This window comes from Cavia porcellus, unplaced genomic scaffold, assembly GCF_034190915.1.
Source record: "Cavia porcellus strain 051 isolate PalLab524CR breed Dunkin Hartley unplaced genomic scaffold, mCavPor4.1 scaffold_13, whole genome shotgun sequence".
NCBI lineage: Eukaryota > Metazoa > Chordata > Mammalia > Rodentia > Caviidae > Cavia > Cavia porcellus.
In genome coordinates this window covers 68,257,242-68,274,979 of record NW_026947496.1, presented here as the reverse complement: position 1 = coordinate 68,274,979, position 17,738 = coordinate 68,257,242, and the positions used below count along the sequence as shown (strand labels likewise).

General features: G+C 36.7%; 1 protein-coding gene across 1 annotated transcript in view; it reads right to left on the bottom strand.

Annotated features, from left to right (window-relative positions):
- The window catches only part of Trank1 (tetratricopeptide repeat and ankyrin repeat containing 1), a 99,598-nt gene that overhangs the window by 70,887 nt on the left and 10,973 nt on the right, over positions 1-17,738 (bottom strand). The window contains exons 3-7 of the mRNA XM_003473389.5: positions 7,978-8,128; positions 3,740-3,858; positions 2,717-2,800; positions 2,349-2,487; positions 392-523 (exon numbers count right to left, since the gene is read on the bottom strand). Of these exons, the coding sequence (XP_003473437.2) occupies positions 392-523; positions 2,349-2,487; positions 2,717-2,800; positions 3,740-3,858; positions 7,978-8,128 (625 nt within the window). The remainder of the gene's footprint in view (positions 1-391; positions 524-2,348; positions 2,488-2,716; positions 2,801-3,739; positions 3,859-7,977; positions 8,129-17,738) is intronic.

Sequence of the window (17,738 nt, the reverse complement as noted above, 5' to 3'; positions counted from 1 at the left end):
GTATTAAATCATAAGTACCATGTCTGTTGTCCAGTTCAAATTTATTTCTAGCAGTTAACACAGATTCCAATAAAATAAAGCATTTGGTAACATGTGATGAGACAGGCAACAAATCAGCCAGACCCACATGTCTTTGAATCATGTAACTCCCTCAGAAGCCACACAAAGCCCAGAGAGCACAGAAACCCAGCAATTCTTCCTTCTCTCCGCCAGCCCTCTTTCTGCCTGCAGCCTGTTCTCCCAATCACATTTAACTGAAGAGAAAGTTTAGCCCTGTGAGCCTGCCACAGGGTGGAGGTTTTTTAGAACAGTAGTGGTAAGCTGTGCAGGTTTTCTAAAGCCAAAGTCATGAAGCACACATCATGCCCCACTGTATGGTGTTGCTGCTTACGCTTGATGAGGTATCCTGGAGAGTGGGCAGCCACGACATGCAAGACAGTGCAGCCATCGTCATCCTTCTGATTGATGCGGCCTTTCCACTCCGGCTCGTAGTCCATTAACCACCTGAAAAGTTGGTTTTCCCCTGCAGGGAATGAAAATGAGATACAGATTCATTTTCTATATACATAAAATCAGCAAAGCAAATTAATAGGTGGCAAACCAAGGCAACCAAATGGAAAGCCTAAAACACATTTGTACCCTCGAGCAGATATAGGGAGACAATGGTGTTTGTAAACTGAAAAGAAGAGTCACAGAGACTTATTCACAATATTCTTGGATAGAGTTTCCAAGAAGTTTATGACAGGGATTCTTATACATATGATTTACTAAGGGGGAGAGATCTCTGGGGAAGAAAATGAGAGAAGGAAGATAGGGTATGGGAAGGAGCTGAGTTAGGAGGTATTCTTGACTGGTATCAGCTCCAGCCTTAAGCCCGTGAGGAGTTCTGGAACACGAATTACACTTCAGAATTGAGCCGCCTTGAGGCACAAAGGCCAAGTTTTTGAATTCTCATGTGATCATCCCTGGGAGCCTCCCTGCTGGCAAAGAGGGGCAGCAGAGAGGCTATGAGTTGTTAGTAGCCAACACTGAGAGCAGTTGGGGATGAGCACTGATGCGAAGAGGGTCTGGCCAGGCCGCCACTAGCTTCCAGTTTAGTCATCAAGCCAGAATCTCTGGTTAGATTGCCTCACTACCTTGCTATAACAAGATATACTCCTTTATTCCCAGACTCCTTCTTTACAGCTGTGAGATCTTGGAAAGCCACACACCTCTGCCAACTCTATGAATACCATTTGTCACCATATCAGAGTTTCCCTCTGAAGAATCAATCAGAGATAAACTGAAAGGCTTGACCTTGGTAACGCTGCTTGTAACCGAATTTCAAGCTGGGAGAACCAAATTGATTTACAGGCTTTACTTTGAAATGTTTTATCTGCCTATATCTAAGTAAGAATAAAAGCTCACATGGATTGCCTAGTATGTGAACTAGATAACGGCAAGACAAATCCAGGAAAAGCAACAGTGGAGGTCTGAGGCCTCAAGCTCCGGCCACACCAAAACTCCCACTTCTGAGGAAAAGACGCAACCTAGAAAAAGGGACCTAGAAAGTTTTCTTGGCTCCTTCTGGCTCTAAAATGGTATGGATAAATGTCCCATATGATTGTCAAGGAAAATAATTTCTTTCTTTTCTTTTTTTTTTTTTTTTTTTTTTTTGTCTTTTTTCATTTTTATCAGTACCAGGGATCGAACTCACGACTGCCTGCTTGCAAGGCAGGCGCTTATGCTGCTGAGCTAAATCCCCAGCCCCAAAAATAACTTCTTTCTAAAGTATGAGTGTGAGAGTACACGTATGTTAATAACAGAATAAAATATTTTAAAATTTAAAAACTTTAACCAGAAGACAAAGCTTTAAAAAGAAACAATTTCATGAAAATAGCAGTTCTTTAAAAGAATCACAACTAAACTGTATCAGTAGTAGCCCATGTTTCTCTAAGAATTTCCCACCGGAGTCTCAAAACACAGCAGTTGACCCTCTGGGTTAGAAAGAAAATAAATGTAGAGAAAGAGAACCACCAAAAGCTGCTTCTACCAGTAGGAAGAAACCGTAGCTCTCCGAGGACAGCAGCATTTGTCTATCCAAAGTCTCCTCTGAGTCCCAGGGCTCTACTCTGCTGCCAGGATCTGTCTAGCAACACAAAGTCCTTTCTATCTGAACCTCTTATAGCTATTAGGTTCCAGGAGAAATAAAAATGATGCTATTCCTCCTGCTGCTTTCATCCATTTAAAAATTCAAATTATTTGGATAGTCTCCAATCAGGTAGCTAACTTTTAATTTCACTTGTGCACAGTGGAGTCCCGGGGCTCAAAGTTGGAAGGTAGTTGGAGGTAACTGGGAGAGCACTCACCTGCTTGAATGCAGAGTTGCATGAGGGCATGAAGAGGGTACGGTCCTATAGTCTCAATACTTGCACCAATGGAGATAAGCCACTGGACTAACTTGGGCACCTGTTCCATTTTCTCATAAAGTCCCAGGAAGACATATTTCTGGAAAAAAAAAAAAGACACATGGGAAGAATTATGGGATTACAACATCAATGCAAAACTTCAAACTACTTCTCCCATTAAAGTTAGAACCAGTAAAAATTAGATTAGCTGTGGTTCATGCCTAAAATTATTATATATACCAAATCTGTGATGAAACAGCTAAAAGGGAGTCCCAAATACAAGGCTAAGGTGGACTGACGAAATCATCAATTGTAAGAAGCCAACTTACCTGAAAGAGACTTTTCAGTGACAACTCAGGGACGTGAATATTTCTTGGTAGTCGGTCTTTTTTTGCTGACAATAGTAGAAATGACTGATAGGAAGGAAAAGAAAACTTGGAATAATAATGTTCTAAAAACAGTGTTCTCCACATCAGCGATTAGTATAAAATGATTATTTTAAAGCTTAAATGAAAAAAAATCTCTAATTGTGTCTCCTAGTTTAAGGTATCTATCAGCCAGACATGGTAGCCCATGCCTGTAACCCCAGCACTCAGGAGGTTGAGGCAAGAGGATCACTGCAAGTTCAAGGCCAACCGGGGCTACATAGTGAGTTCAAAACCAGCCTGCACTACATATCATGAACCTGTCTCAAAAAAAAAAAAGCTAAGTTACCTACCAAATTGTTTAGCCTAAGCTACCAAGGTCTGTCCAGCAAACTGACTTTTTGCTGAGGACTAAGTTCTCTATACATTTCCTCAAAGCCTGCTGAAAACAGGAGCAATGAATTCTTAAGCATATCAGTGCTACATTAGCTGCATATATTTGGCCCCATTAGAACCTATCAAATGATAAGCTGGAACCAGCTCCTATCAGCTGGTGAGCAGGTTGTGCACATTTCTTCCCAACTCTAGTCCCATCAGTCATAGTAATAGCTGGAAACTGCTCATGAAAAACTGATCACTACAGAAATTGGTAAATTTCTACAATTCAGGGTTTTGTTTTCAGAGAGCCAGCTGTTTAATCACTGACCATATCTAAAAGTCACTGAAAAAAAAAAAAAATACGAAGATGCAGCAAGGAATAAGGTTGCCACTAGTTTTAAACTAAATATTTTTACCATCTTAAAAGCAAGAAGAACTAACCGATTAACATATCTCAATGACTTTCCATCTTTTTTTGGAATTTCAGTTCAAAAGTTACTCTAACATCCAGCTCAACAAATAATACATTATAATCACTCAGTAGCAACAGAAAGAAATTATTTAATCAGGAGCCTACTTTCCCCAAAAGAGATACCTCCTCTTACTTACATGCCACAATCCTTTCTTTGCCATTTTTTCTATTACAGATTGCCATACTTCGGTTGAAAATCCAGTTGTGAAAATGTGATCAAAGCAAGGCAAAAAACTCTGCAAAACAATGGAGTCACCTGAAAGAAAGTTCCATAGTTTATAAATGTTAATATGAAAGAAGACTGGAGCATCTACAAAAATGTCTTCTAATGAATTCAGATCACATATATAGAACTGGTAATTTAAGGACATATACATTTTCAAAATATAAAGTCCTTTTTAATTGACTGAAGTAAATTCCATTAAAGACTCCTAGAATTAATAACCAGATTCAGCAATGTAGCAGAGAACACAAAATCAGCATAGACAAATCAATACTATTCTTCTACACCAGTAGTGAAGCCACTGGATAAGAATGTAGAAAAACAATACCTTTCACAAAAGCTTTGAGAAAAATTAAATGCTTGGGAATTAACTTAACCAAAGATCACGACAATGACAATGAGTATTCTGTAAAGGAGATCAAAGAGGACATCAAAGATATTCCCTATCTTAGACAGGCAGAACCAATTTTGTCAAAATAGACATACTTCCAAAACTGAGATTTAACACCATCTAAATCAAAACACCAACATCACAGAACTGGAAAAAAAATTTCTACAATTCACCTGGAACCAGAAGAGACCCAGAAAAACAAAAGCAATCCTGGGAAACAAAAACAAAACAGGAGGCATCTCAATCCCAGATTTCAAATTATATTACAAAGTCATGGTGATAAAAATGAGATAGTATTGGCACAAAAACAGACACAAGTGTCTGTGGAACAGAATAGCAGATGTAGAAACAATCAGCTATCTAATCTTTGACAAAAGAACCAAAAACATACAATGGAAGAAAGCCTCTTTAACAAATGGTTCTGGGAAAACTGGTTACATATGCAGAAGATTGAATCTAAACCCATGTTTCTCACCATGTACTAAACTAAAATCAAAATGGATCAAAGATCTAGATAGGAAAAGAGAGATACTTAAACTAGGCGTGGTGGTGCATCCCTGTAATCCCAGCAGTTGGGAAGCTGAAGTAGGAGGACTGCCAGTTCAAGGCTAACCTAGGCTACATAGTGAGTTCAGTCTCAGTCTTAACTACCTAGCAACACCCTGTCTTTAAAAACAAAGCAAAATAAAACACAACACAACAAAAACAGAAACACCTAACCTACTGGAAGATAAAATAGGTAAAACTGCTTCAAGACATAGGCATAGACAAGAACTTCTGGACAGAACCCCAAAAGCACAAGAAATAACATCAAGAATTAACAAACAGTGATCATATCAAATTAAAAAGCTTTTGCATAACAAAGGAAATAACCAAAAGAGTGAAGAGACTACCAACACAATAGGAAGAAATTTTTGTCAGTTATATCTTGGACAAGGGACTAATATCTAGAATGTATAAAAAACTCAAAAAAATTAGAATTCATTCAAAACAAAAAACAGTCAAAATGGGCAATTTAAATGAACAGATACTTCTCAGAAGAAGTACAATTAATCAATAAACACATGAAAAAAATGTTCAACATCTTTGATCTTAGAGAGAAGCAAATTAAGACAATGCTGAGAGTCCATTTTACTCCAGAAAGAATGGCTATCATGAATTCTAATAATAACAAATATTGAATAGGGTGTGGGTGAAAAAGAAATCTTCTACTTTGTTGGTAAGAATATATACTAATACAAGCATTATGGAAATCATTATGGAGATTCTTCAAAATTTCTTCAGCAACTCCATTTGACCTAGCTATTCCCCTTCTGGGTATCTTCCTGAAAAAATTAAACACATCATGTTACAGTGATACATGCATGCACATGTTTGTAGTAGCATACTTCACAATAGCTAAATCATGGAAGCTGCCTATATGTGCATTAATAAACAAAGAAATAAAGAAAATGTGCTATTTATACACAATGGAATACTACTCTGCCAGTAAAGAAGGATAAACTTGAGTTATGTATAGGAAAATGGATGCATCTTTAAGCGAAATAAAACAGATGCACAACTTAAATATTTCCTGATTTTGCTTATATGATAAACCCAAAATATAAATAAGTAAACAAACATAGGTATTAAGAAATAGGAAGATAGATCTTTTGCAAGTGAGAATGAAGTCAACAAATGGAGGGAGGGTAAAGAGTAATAAAAAAGAATTAAGATCAGTTACATACATATGCCAACTCCCTACAAGAAATGTGATCATTATGTACTCCAAACTTTTACCAATGAGATAAAAGTGAAAATAAAATATGTTACTTATATTGCTAAAATATTGATCAAAGTGGGCATCATTTTAAGTTCAGCCATAAAATCAATACCCTAAGATTCAAATGGCATAAAGTAAAGTAACATTCATTTAGCTTTTCTGTTTTCAGAACCCAATGATATGTGCTTATATTTAGTCTCTCAAACAAACCACTAGGACAATGCCTCATTAGTTCCATTTATAGAAGAGGAATTGAAAGCATAAGGTAAGTTGCAAAATTCAACTTCTTGTAAGAAAAATGTGACACATATTATTGATATCCAACATATGGAAATTACAATATATGAAGAGAGGTTTTATAGCAGATCACAGTTAATTTGTGACAAAAATGTAGACTGGTACCTAGATCTACCAACTATTTTAGTCAGTCATATCCTTCTAATCTAGTGGCCCATCCTCCAAATTATATCTCTCAAATTCATATCCAAGGGGATAGGTTAAATGCCAGTATGATATGGCACCTCTTTCAGGATTATCAATTTCAAAATATAAGTAAACATAAAAATGAATACAAATTGGTTTAAAAAGACAAAATTTCTATGAAAATGCATTTTTCATAATTTGGGTATTGAACCACAAGTATACATTCACCCTCCAAAAAGAAGTACTATAATAGAAGTGTTTCACATGCATTGGCATAAAAAGTCTTGTTTTCTGCACCCTACCCCTCAGGATGGGGACAGAATGGAAACTCCCAGATTAGTATCTACAGGCATAGTCATCAAAAAGCAATTGTTTGAATTCCCTTAACTCTGATCTGGCTTGTGATAGGATACTGACTTTTAGAAAATGCATAAAAGACAGAAAGGTAGTTTAGAGCATGGACCAACCCATTAGAAGGGAAGACGGACAAACTTTGGTCACCATGAGCAAAAGGCTGATGACCTAGAGAGCTGTGACCATTAGCATTTGCCTGAAGATTTTCTACTTCTCTGTCTGGGGGCCACGGCTGTGCCCATCTAACCCCCGCTCATCATCAACTGCTACTATGCTGATCCCCTCTAGGTGCCAAATTTGTCAAAATCTGTAGGGTTCTACCACTTATCACAGACACCGCTTTCCCGGAATAGCAATGGGCACAGTTAGTTGAACTGCTAACAGCTGAATCAACTGTCAGCAAAGAATTCCTCACTTCTGAAAGCCACAGATTATCTTTCAATGATTCTAATGTGTGCCATTTTTCACATTGTAACATCTTTAAAACAGAGGTATATCACATAATCAGTGCTGTCTCTCAGTGGCAAAACATAAATAAATTAAATGGCACATTCTCAAATAAGTGCAATTTAAATTTGATCCAATAATAGTTGAAAATAATGACCTAGATATTTACAAAACTTAAGGCTACAGCATAACTGGCAAGGGGTGTTCACTGTGCTTTAGAGGTTTCTAATTTTACCAAACCTGGGCCACTGAGAAAGTCATCTTACTGACCAGGTCATCAAGGTAGTAATCTAGTGCAAGCACACAGAAGGTTCCTGAATGAGTCCCTCTGAAACTGAGTGTGCCAGTCTTCATGGAAACCATCTTCTGTACCAGGCAAGGAGCCTCACAGCCATGACACTCCTCATCAATTCTTAGCTTTCATAGGATCCTCCAGATAATTTTCATAGCAAACAAGAATATTTCTTAACATAGTACAAAAATACATATGAAGATCACAGGAAAGCAAGCATCACAAAAGACAAGTAGTGTAAGTAATGAAATTTCTACAAATAGCAATACAGAAAACTTATGAGGCTGAATCATTTGGGCAGTAGGACTTAATTGTTTTAGAAAGTTATGAGCCATCCTGAGTTCCAAATGCTTTCTGATATGCAAACCATTTTTATTCAAACAACATACATCCCAAAGAAACACCCTGGAATTATCTCCCAGAATACACATAAGAAAACAAGGACTTTGAAAACAGGAAAAACTTCCCCCCAGTTCAACTTACTGCTCATCGTGGTGAAGATGCCAACAAGGAAATTAGGAATCTGAGCTTGGTCTTGGCTGCTCTGCAGAAGTCGCAGACCCTCAAAAAACATGCGAGCAGCTTCATAAGGCTGGAGTAACCGCAGCAGGGAATAACCAGCTCGGTAATATCCCTGGGCAGAGAAAAAAGAGCAAGAATATAATGTCCTCCATCTCCTCTAACCTGTCACTAAAAGGAAAGATTAGCAACATGGTGAAATCCATTCTAGGAGGAAGCCTCACTTCTCTACAAGCACAGGCTTCTAACGAGCACAGGAGACAGGGTTTCTACATTATTTTCTATGCCATACTTTTCCTGTCATATTTTAACTGCCAAGAAAACATAAAATCACATTCAAATCCATCAGCTATACAGCATCTAAAATGTGACTCAGAGAAAAGGAAGCAAGCCTTGTTCCAATTATGTGTGGCTTATTATTCGCTCCTCCCACCACAACCTGAACCAGAACAAAAAAATTTAAAAAAAAAATTTATGACTAGTGTGTAGGGAAAAAATTAGATTTTCTTGTAAACACAAAAGTTGACAGCCAGGGATTTAGCTCAGTGTTCAAGTGCTTGCCTGGTAAGTGTGAGGTTGTGAGTTCAATCCCCAGTACTAAAACAAAAAAAAAACTTTAAAGATTAATCACAGAAGTTGTTCCCAATCTTATGACTCAAAATAATACCAATTCCCACTGGGTATGTAAAGGAGGAAAAACTGTAACAAGAAGCACTGTTATTTCCCAAAAGAGTTAAAAATCAACATATTACAGGGATAAACGCATATCTGTAATACAGCTGCATAATTTATAATAGCTGGATTTTGAAAACAGTGTATATGCCCATCAACAGATGAATAGATAAAGAAAATGTAAGATTTATACACAGTGGAGCACCACTCTGTCATAATGAAAGATAAACTTCAGGCATTTATAATTAACTGGTATAACTTGAGAACATAATATTAAGTGAAATAAGCCAAACATACAAGTTTAAATATTGCATGGTTCTTCCTATATGAAAAACTACAAATAAAGCACAAAATAGGAAACAGAGAGAAATTCAAATAATTCCCCAAATTACCTATTCCACTGTTTCAAAAATATTTTAATATATACGCTAATTTTTTCATTTATACTAGTATTTTCCCTTAGTTCACTGAAAAGAAAGTTTTGTGCTATTTTTTCTCTTTTTATAAGAGAATCATTTTGTCTTATCTCTTGTATTCTAAATGACTACTTTAAAGACAATGATACAGTATACTGTTTTATACTCATTTTTTAAAGAAATTTTGGTTTTTTATAAAATAAAAAAGAACCACTGAAAATTACTGAGCTCTACATTATAACAAATATATAGAGCTCTCTCCACCTGATTTCTGTACAGACATTACAATGATTAATAAAGTTAAATAGTCTAGTGTTGCCTATATGCAAACTGTAGTAATCTACTGTAGGAACAAGATGATAATTGCTTTCCCCAATTTGACCAGGATTCCACCTAACAGAGACCGGACAGCAATCGCTATTTGACCAAAGCTCAACATTTCAGGAAATCTAAGTCTGTTTATTTAATCTTCAGTTTACTGAGGAAAACAGCCAGATACCAAAAAGGAAATTAAAAGTTCCCTGCTAAGTCTCCTAAAGACTCCCCCAGAAATCACTCCCACCCCTTCCAACCCCTTAAAACCCCTGAATCTGTAAGACAACACCTTCTCTCTTCTACCTTCAGATCAGAGAAGTTCAATAATAAACTCACTTGGACTGTTGAGTTCATGTCTTGCCTTTCCCTCCTCTCACTACCAAATCAATTTTCTGGCTAAAACAGTAAAAAGTGTTCACAAACTGGACACATGAAAAAGCAAGTACTTGGCCAGGAATTTAGCTCAGTGGCACAGCACCTGCCTGGCAAGCACAAGGACCTGAGTTCGATTCCTAATACAAAAAAAAAAGAAGAAGAAGAAGAAGAATGTAAAAAGCAAGCACTTCAAAGAAAGAAGGAGAAATTTCTAGGAAGATGGTGAAGTGGTGAACTGCAGAGAAACAGCCTCTCTGAGATTTGCTGTCCAGATGCTGAATATAGCAAGAGAAGAAGGGGGAAGGTAGATTCCCAGGACCCAGCAAGGATCTAAAGTGAGCCAACATCATACTAAATGGACAAAGACTAAAAGCTTAAACTCTAAAATCAGAAATGAGACAAGAATGTCCACTAACACTACTCTTATTCAATAAAGCTTTGAAAACATTATCCTGATCAATTAGACAAGAAAAGAATAAGGATAGGAAAGGAAAAAATTAAATTATCATTATTTGCAGGTGACATGATATTTACACAGAAGACTTCAAAAATTTCACCAAAAGACTTCAAGATTTAATAACTAAATCCAGTAACATAGCTGTATATAAAATCAACATTCAAAAATCAACAGCATTTATGTACACAAATAATCACTGAGAGATAACTCACTGAGAGAGAAATTAGAGAAACAACACCTCTCACAATACTATCAAAAAAAGAGAAATACCTAGGAATCAATCTAATGAAGGAAATAAAAGAACTTTACATTGAAAACTACAGTACTCTGAAAAAAGATTGAAGAAGATATTATAAAATGGAAATATATCCCTTGTCCTTGGATAGGAAGAACCAATTTAGTGAAAATAACCTTTCAGAATTATACAAAATTGTCATACAGATTTAATGCAATCCCATAAAAATACCAGTAGCGTATCCCACAGAATTAGAGAAAACAATCCTAAAATTCTTTTGGAACCAGAAGAGACCTAGAATAGCAAAGGCAATTCTGGGCAACAAAAGCAAGGTAAGAGGCATCTCAATCCCTGACTTGAAACTATACTGAAAAACTACAGTGATAAAAATCAGCATGGTACAGCAAAGAAATAGACCTGAGGATCAAAGGAACAGATGAGAAAATGCAGAAAGAACTCCAAACACACTCAGACATGTTATCTTTGACAAAGTAGCCAAATATTTTCACTGAAAGAAAGATATCCTCTTTAATAAATGGTGCTGGAAAAACAATTTCCACATGCTGAAGATTAAAACTCATATCTTTCACCATGTACTAAACTAAAATCAAAATGAATAAAAAATCTAATTATTAAAACAGAGACACTAAATCCGCTAGGATATAGAATAAGTAGAACTCTTGAAGATGTTTGTGTAGGCAAAGACTTTATGGAACAAAACCCTGATCACACACAAAATATGAGAAATAATAACTGGAATCTCATCTTATTAAAAAGCGCTTTTTTTTCTATCAACGGAGTGAAGAGATAACCCAGAGTAGGAAAAAATTTTTCCTCAAAGGACTAATATCTAGACTATATAAAGAACTTAAAAAAATCAGACTCCCTCCCCAAATTTAAAAACCTAGTTTAAAAACGGGCATCTGAAGTGAATAGCCACTTCTCAGATGACAAAGTAGAAACAGCAAATAAATATATTTTAAAATGTTCAGCATCACTGATGAATAGAATGATGCAAATTAAAACAACACTGAAATTCCATCTCATTCCAATGGCTATCGCCAAGAAATCAACCAACAACAGCAAATGCTGTCAGGGCTATGGAGAAAAAGGAACCCTTCTGCACTGTTGGTGGGAGTGCAGACTGGTGCAACCTCTGTGGAAATCAGTGTGGAATATAGAGATCCCTTTCTGTCCAGGAAGTTTATATTTGTAATCCCATGTAAACACTGGAATTCTAGCAAGTTAGTTTCAATCTACCACTTCCAGTGCAACCCATGGTGAGAATAAAGACACTAAGATGTATTTATAATTATGATCAGCCAAGGCGTCCTAAGTACTGCCAGGATAAAGCTCTATTGGAACAAAGTCCTTGACCCATGGCCTAACCCAGATTTTATTAATTCATGAAACAGGGAGTGGTTAGAGAATGAATGATCGTGTGAATGGTGGGAATTCTGTGAATACTGTGAGCTGGGGTAGCTAGAAAGCACCTCTGCAATATGCAGAGAGAATATGCAGACAGACCAATCGGCATAACACAATTGAGGTAGCATTTAATATTTGCAGGTTAGTACTTCAGTGTCTGATGTGCAAACTTTTCTGCCCTGGGAAGTCATAGCCTCTTAAGGCACTAATCGACAGCATAGAGCAGTGGAATGCCATGGCAGGGAAAGAGTAGCTGTTGCCTAACTTTTATGATTATGCATCAGCACCTCAGCCAGCCCTATGTACATTGCTTAGAGACAATTAGCCAGCTCTATACATATCTGTACACGGAGATAGGGCCAGGTTTAGCCAAAGTGAAGGTAATTGCTCTTTATTCGAGGTAAGCTGTCCAAATGATCACTGTATGGAGATTCCCCAAAAAACTAAAACTAGAAGGTCCATTTGACTCAGATACTGCCCTTCTTAGTATGTTCTCAAAAGAATTAAAAGTAGCAGTGATACAAGCATACCTATGATTACAGCAGCACAGTTTGTAATAGCCAAATCTTGGAAACAACCCAAATGCCCATAAACTGAAGAATGGATAAAGATATGGAGATTTCTATATAATGGAGTCTACTTCTATCATAAAGGAGGATAAGCTTGTAATAGCTAAATGGATGCACCTTGAAATCATACATTTAAGAGAAACAAGCTGGACACACATGTTTAAACACTGCATTGTTTCTCTGTGTGAGAAATTGAAAGTGTAAACAAGGACCACAATGCATAACACAAGTTGGGAAACGGGGAGAAAATTTTGAAATGAGAAGGGGAACAGGGAACGGGAGTGAGAAAGGAAGGAAGAGACAAGGAAAAAAAAGAGAATAGAGGTGAAAAAGTAGAAACAAAGCTTTTGTAAATAAGAAGGGGAAGAGGAGTTAAAGGAAGGAAGAGGAATAGGAAAAAAAGAAAAAGCAAGATATATCATGTAAGGTACAAATTCACTATGATCAAAGTTATCATTATGCATATCTAAATGTACCAATGAAAAATAGAGGAAAAGATGGCAGGAGGAAAGAAAAGGGAGAGCATGGGAGGGGACAGAATGAAAAAAGAATTGAGATGTGATATATATACATATATATATTTCAACTCCCCATGAGGAATGTGACTATTATGTACTGGAAACATGTAGTAATAAAAATTTTTAAAAATCCACTTACCAATGAATCTATTTATTAATTTGTTTTAACTTTAGTCTGAAAGTCTAAAATCTAAATACCTTAGGTAACAATCAGAAAAGGAAGAAAAGCCAAGCATGGTGGTCCATGCCTATAATCCCAGCACTTGGAAGGCTGAGGCAGGAGGAGCATCACGAGGCCAAGGCCAGCCTGAACTACACATAGCAAGACCCTGCTTCAAAAAACAAAACAAACAAACAAAAAGAAAAAGAATTTTAAAATGTGTTTGTGTTTCATTTGTGGATGTTTCAACTAGTTAATCTAGTATAGAGTTCATCATTTCTTTGTTTACTTAGCTTTAAGTTTCATTTTTTTATTCTGGAGGGAAGTAAAAGGAATCAGAATATGCCACCCAAAAATATGCCAGCTTGGCAATCCAGGTGATTTTTAGTCAAAGTCATTTCAGTAAGATTCAATAGATACAAAAAGAAGCCTTCTTGGAGCTTCCTTTAAATGCACAACTCTAGAAGACTCTCATACATTTCCTCCTAGGGGGAAATGGTCATGGTCATGAAGAAGACAAAATCAGCACCAAGGAACCTGCACAACGTGACATAATATCTTTATCTACCATCTGTTTACCCATAAATTTACCTTATCACAGTTTGCACACCCTAAAAGCCTTTTCTTTTCACATGTCCACAATTTGTTACACTTTGTTAAAAAATGCCACATAAGCTCTCAGACCTGTCTCCTTTTTTGAGGTCATTGATTCTTTTCTAGGAAGATCCCCATGTCACAGAAAAATGAACATCAAATAAAATCTATATGCAATAATGCATATAATCTGTCACTCCTCCATAATCTGTCACTCCATAGGGGCCCATTTACTGAACCAAAAAGGGGAAGCAGAGAACAAACAAGGGGACAAGCAGAGAAGGAGACACATCCAAAAGCTCCGGGTGAGAATCGGGCTGTGGGCCTGGCTGCTATGCTGCAGGTCTGGCCTCTCAAAGAAGAGGCTCGAAGCATTGTTCAGCCACAGCCACAATCTCAAATACGTGAACAAATCCCAGCTAACTCTCCCCCTTCTGGTTAGAGGATGAGAACATTCCAAAATGCCTTTGGGAAGGACTTCTCAGGAATGCACTCCCAAAACCATCCTCTGGGCTTGGAGGTGTAGCTCAGTGGTACAGTATGCACTTAGCATGGTCAAGGATCTGGTTTGATCCTCAGAGCCTCAAAAAATAAATAGTCTTCCCTTAAAAGTTTAAGGATCAGTGCCTACTTACAATGTAAACTATCTAAACTCTTCCCTCAGGGTTAGGGTAATCTCTAGGTCGAACCTCCCCACCCGTCTCATTCCTACTTACTGAATAATAACAATTTTACTTAATGTCTCCTTAATCATTAAAGCAACTCTGAAGTATAGGCACTATCTCATTTTGCAGTTGAGGAAATTAAAACTTAAGAGAGAGAAGAATAACTCAGTCAAATTGCTGAAACACAGTACACAGTACACAGCAAAGCACGAGACTGAAAGTCCTATGCCTTTCCTGCTTTACCACGGAGCCTCTCTACAGATTGTCTAGCCGGCTAATTTGACACTTAAAAATGTGTTTGTTGCTCCGGATAACCCTAGAATTGCTATTCAATTTAGAGTCTCAGTTTCATTTGCATGCTTTTCTCTCCCAGTTTAAATGCAAATTTCTCAATGCCTGGCTGTGTGTTTTTCCTCTTGTATTCTGCCCTGAGCCACTAAGAAAGGCAAAGGTGCCTTGAAGAGTGAGCATTTAAACATTGAATCTAAGAAAAAAAGATCAAACCATTATTTACTAACCTTCGTTAATGAGCTTAAGAAGTCTTTGTCTACAAACCTCCCTGTTCCCTCCAAAGGAGCTGATTTCTAACCATAAGAAATGTCTTCTGAAGAACTACAATTACGCCCCCTATCCACCAATATCTGAATTAAAGAATTGCTAAAATGAAACAGACAACAAAGAACATCAACAGATAATGAACTTTGGGATAATTACATCAGAACAAAATGAACTTCTCCAGGATCCCACTGTGCTCTCCCTGCGAGGAGGCCAAGCACTAACTCTCCCCAGTAAGTATGTTTCAATACTGGCCACCATCGTATTTTACTCTTGTTTAAATAATGCTCACAGGACCTATGGGCCTCTGAATGGCAGACTGTGTTAAGAGAGAAGTACTCTTGACAAGTTCATTTTAAAAGAAAGGAGGGACTTTTTTTTAAATGGTAGAGCGCTGTGTGCTAGGAACTCAGCTTCTCCAGCAGTATCTAGAGTTTGGAAAACAGTAGCTTGGATAGGAATGAAAGGGAGAGGTGCTTACCTAGTGTCTTAGTTACTTTTTATTTGTCGCTGAGACAAAATATCTGATGCCCAAAGTTGGGAAAGGAAAGGTTTATTTTTTACAGTTTTTGGAGGTTTTAGTCTATATTTGGTTGGCTCCAAGGCAGGGTGGCATGGCGGTGGTCTTAATTTGCATTTCTCTAATGAGTAATGATGATGAACATTTTTTCATGTATTTATTTGCAATTTGTATTTCATCTGAGAAGTGTGTATTCATCTCAGATGCCCATTTTTGGATTGGATCTTTGAATTTGGGGGTCTGATTTTTTAAAAATTCTTTATATGTTTTAGACAGAAGTCCTTTGTCTGAGGGACAGTTCACTAAGATTTTTTCCCAGTTTGTGGGTTTTCTTTTCACTATGCTGGAGATTTCTTTTGATGTGCAGAAACCTTTTAATAAGAGGTGATACCAGTTATTGATTCTGGGAAGTATTTCTCATGCAATTTGATTCCTGTTCATGAATTCTCTATGTATCCCTATGTCTTCAAGGTTTTTACTCACTATGTCTTCCAACAAATTTAGTGTTTCTGTTTTAATATTCAGATCTTTAATCCATTTAGATTTTAATTTAGTACATGGTGATAGGCATGGGTCTAGCTTTAGTTTTCGGCATATGGAGAGCCAGCTTTTCCAACACTATTCATTAAAGAGACTGTCATTCTTCCAGTAAACATGTTTGCCCCTTTATCAAAGATAAGGTGGTTGAGTGTGTTTGTAGTTGTGGTCGTATCTTTTAATCTATTCCATTGATCTTCAGGTCTGTTTTTATTCCAGTACCCTGTTGATTTTACTACAGTTGCTTTATAGTATAACTTCAAGTCAGAGATTTTGTTGCCTCCTGCCTTGCATTTGCTGCTTAGAACTGTCTTTGCTATTCTAGGTGTCTTCTGGTTCCAGATGATATTTAGGGGTGATTTCCCCAGATCTATGAGGTATGTTGATGGTATTTTTATTGGAATTGCATTGAATCTGTATAACAGTTTTGAGAGAATGACCATTTTCACAATATTTATTCTTCCTATCCATGAACAAGGGATGTCTTCCCATTTTCTGAGATCCTCTTCAATTTCTTTTTTCAGGGTATTATAATTTTCCCTATATAGATCTTTTACTTCTTTCATGAGAATAATTCCTAAATATTTCTTTTTTTTTTGGTTACTAGTATGAAGACTGTGTCTTCTCTTATTTCTCTGTGATCTTGTTATTAGTTTATAGAAGTGCTATTGATTTTTGTGTATTGATTTTGTATCCAGCTACATTGTTGAATTTATTTTTTAGGAGTCTTTCAATGGAGTTTTGGGGGTCTTCTATGTAAAGTATCATGTCATCTGCAAATAATGATAATTTAACTTCTTCTTTTCCTATATTTACCCCTTTTATTTCTCTCTCTTGTCTAATTGTTCTGGCTACAATTTCCAGTACTATATTAAATAGGAGTGGTGATAAGGGACATCCTTGTCTTGTGCCTGATTTCAAGGTAAAGGCCTTCAGTTTTGGGTCATTTAGCATGACACTGGCTGTTGGTTTGTCATAGACGGCCTTTATCACATTGAGGTAAAGACCATCTATTCCAATTTTCTGTAAGATTCTTATCATGAATCTTGGACCTTATTAAAAGCTTTTTCTGTATCTATAGAAATGATCATGTGATTCTTACTTTTGGCTTTATTGATATGGTGGATTACATTTATTGATTTACGTATGTTGAACCATCCTTGCATTCCTGGGATGAATCTCACTTGGTCATGGTGTATAATCTTCTTGATGATTTGCTGCATCCTATTTGCCAATATTTTATTGAGGATTTTTGCATCTGTGTTCATTAGGGAGATCGGTCTGTAGTTCTTTTTTAGTTGGGTCTTTCTACTACAGAGTCTTAGTTATTTCGCCTTTTTCATTCCTTATTGCATGAATTTGAGCTTTTTCTTCCCTTTTTTTTTAATAAGGTTGACTAGGGGCCCTTCAATTTTATTTATTCTTTCAAAGAACCAACTCTTTGATTCATTGATTCTTTGGATTGTTTTCTTTTCTTTTTATAATTTTAGTCTCTATTCCATTGATTTCTGCTCTGATTTTTATAATTTCCTCCCTTCTTTTGTCTTTGGGCTTGACTTACTCTCTTTTTCTAGATGTTTGAGGTGTAACATCAGGTTATTTATTTGTATTCATTCTGTTTTCCTGATGTGGGAACTCAGTGCAATAAATTTTCCTCTGAGGACAGCTTTCATTGCATCCCACAGATTCTGGTAAGTTGTATTTTTGTT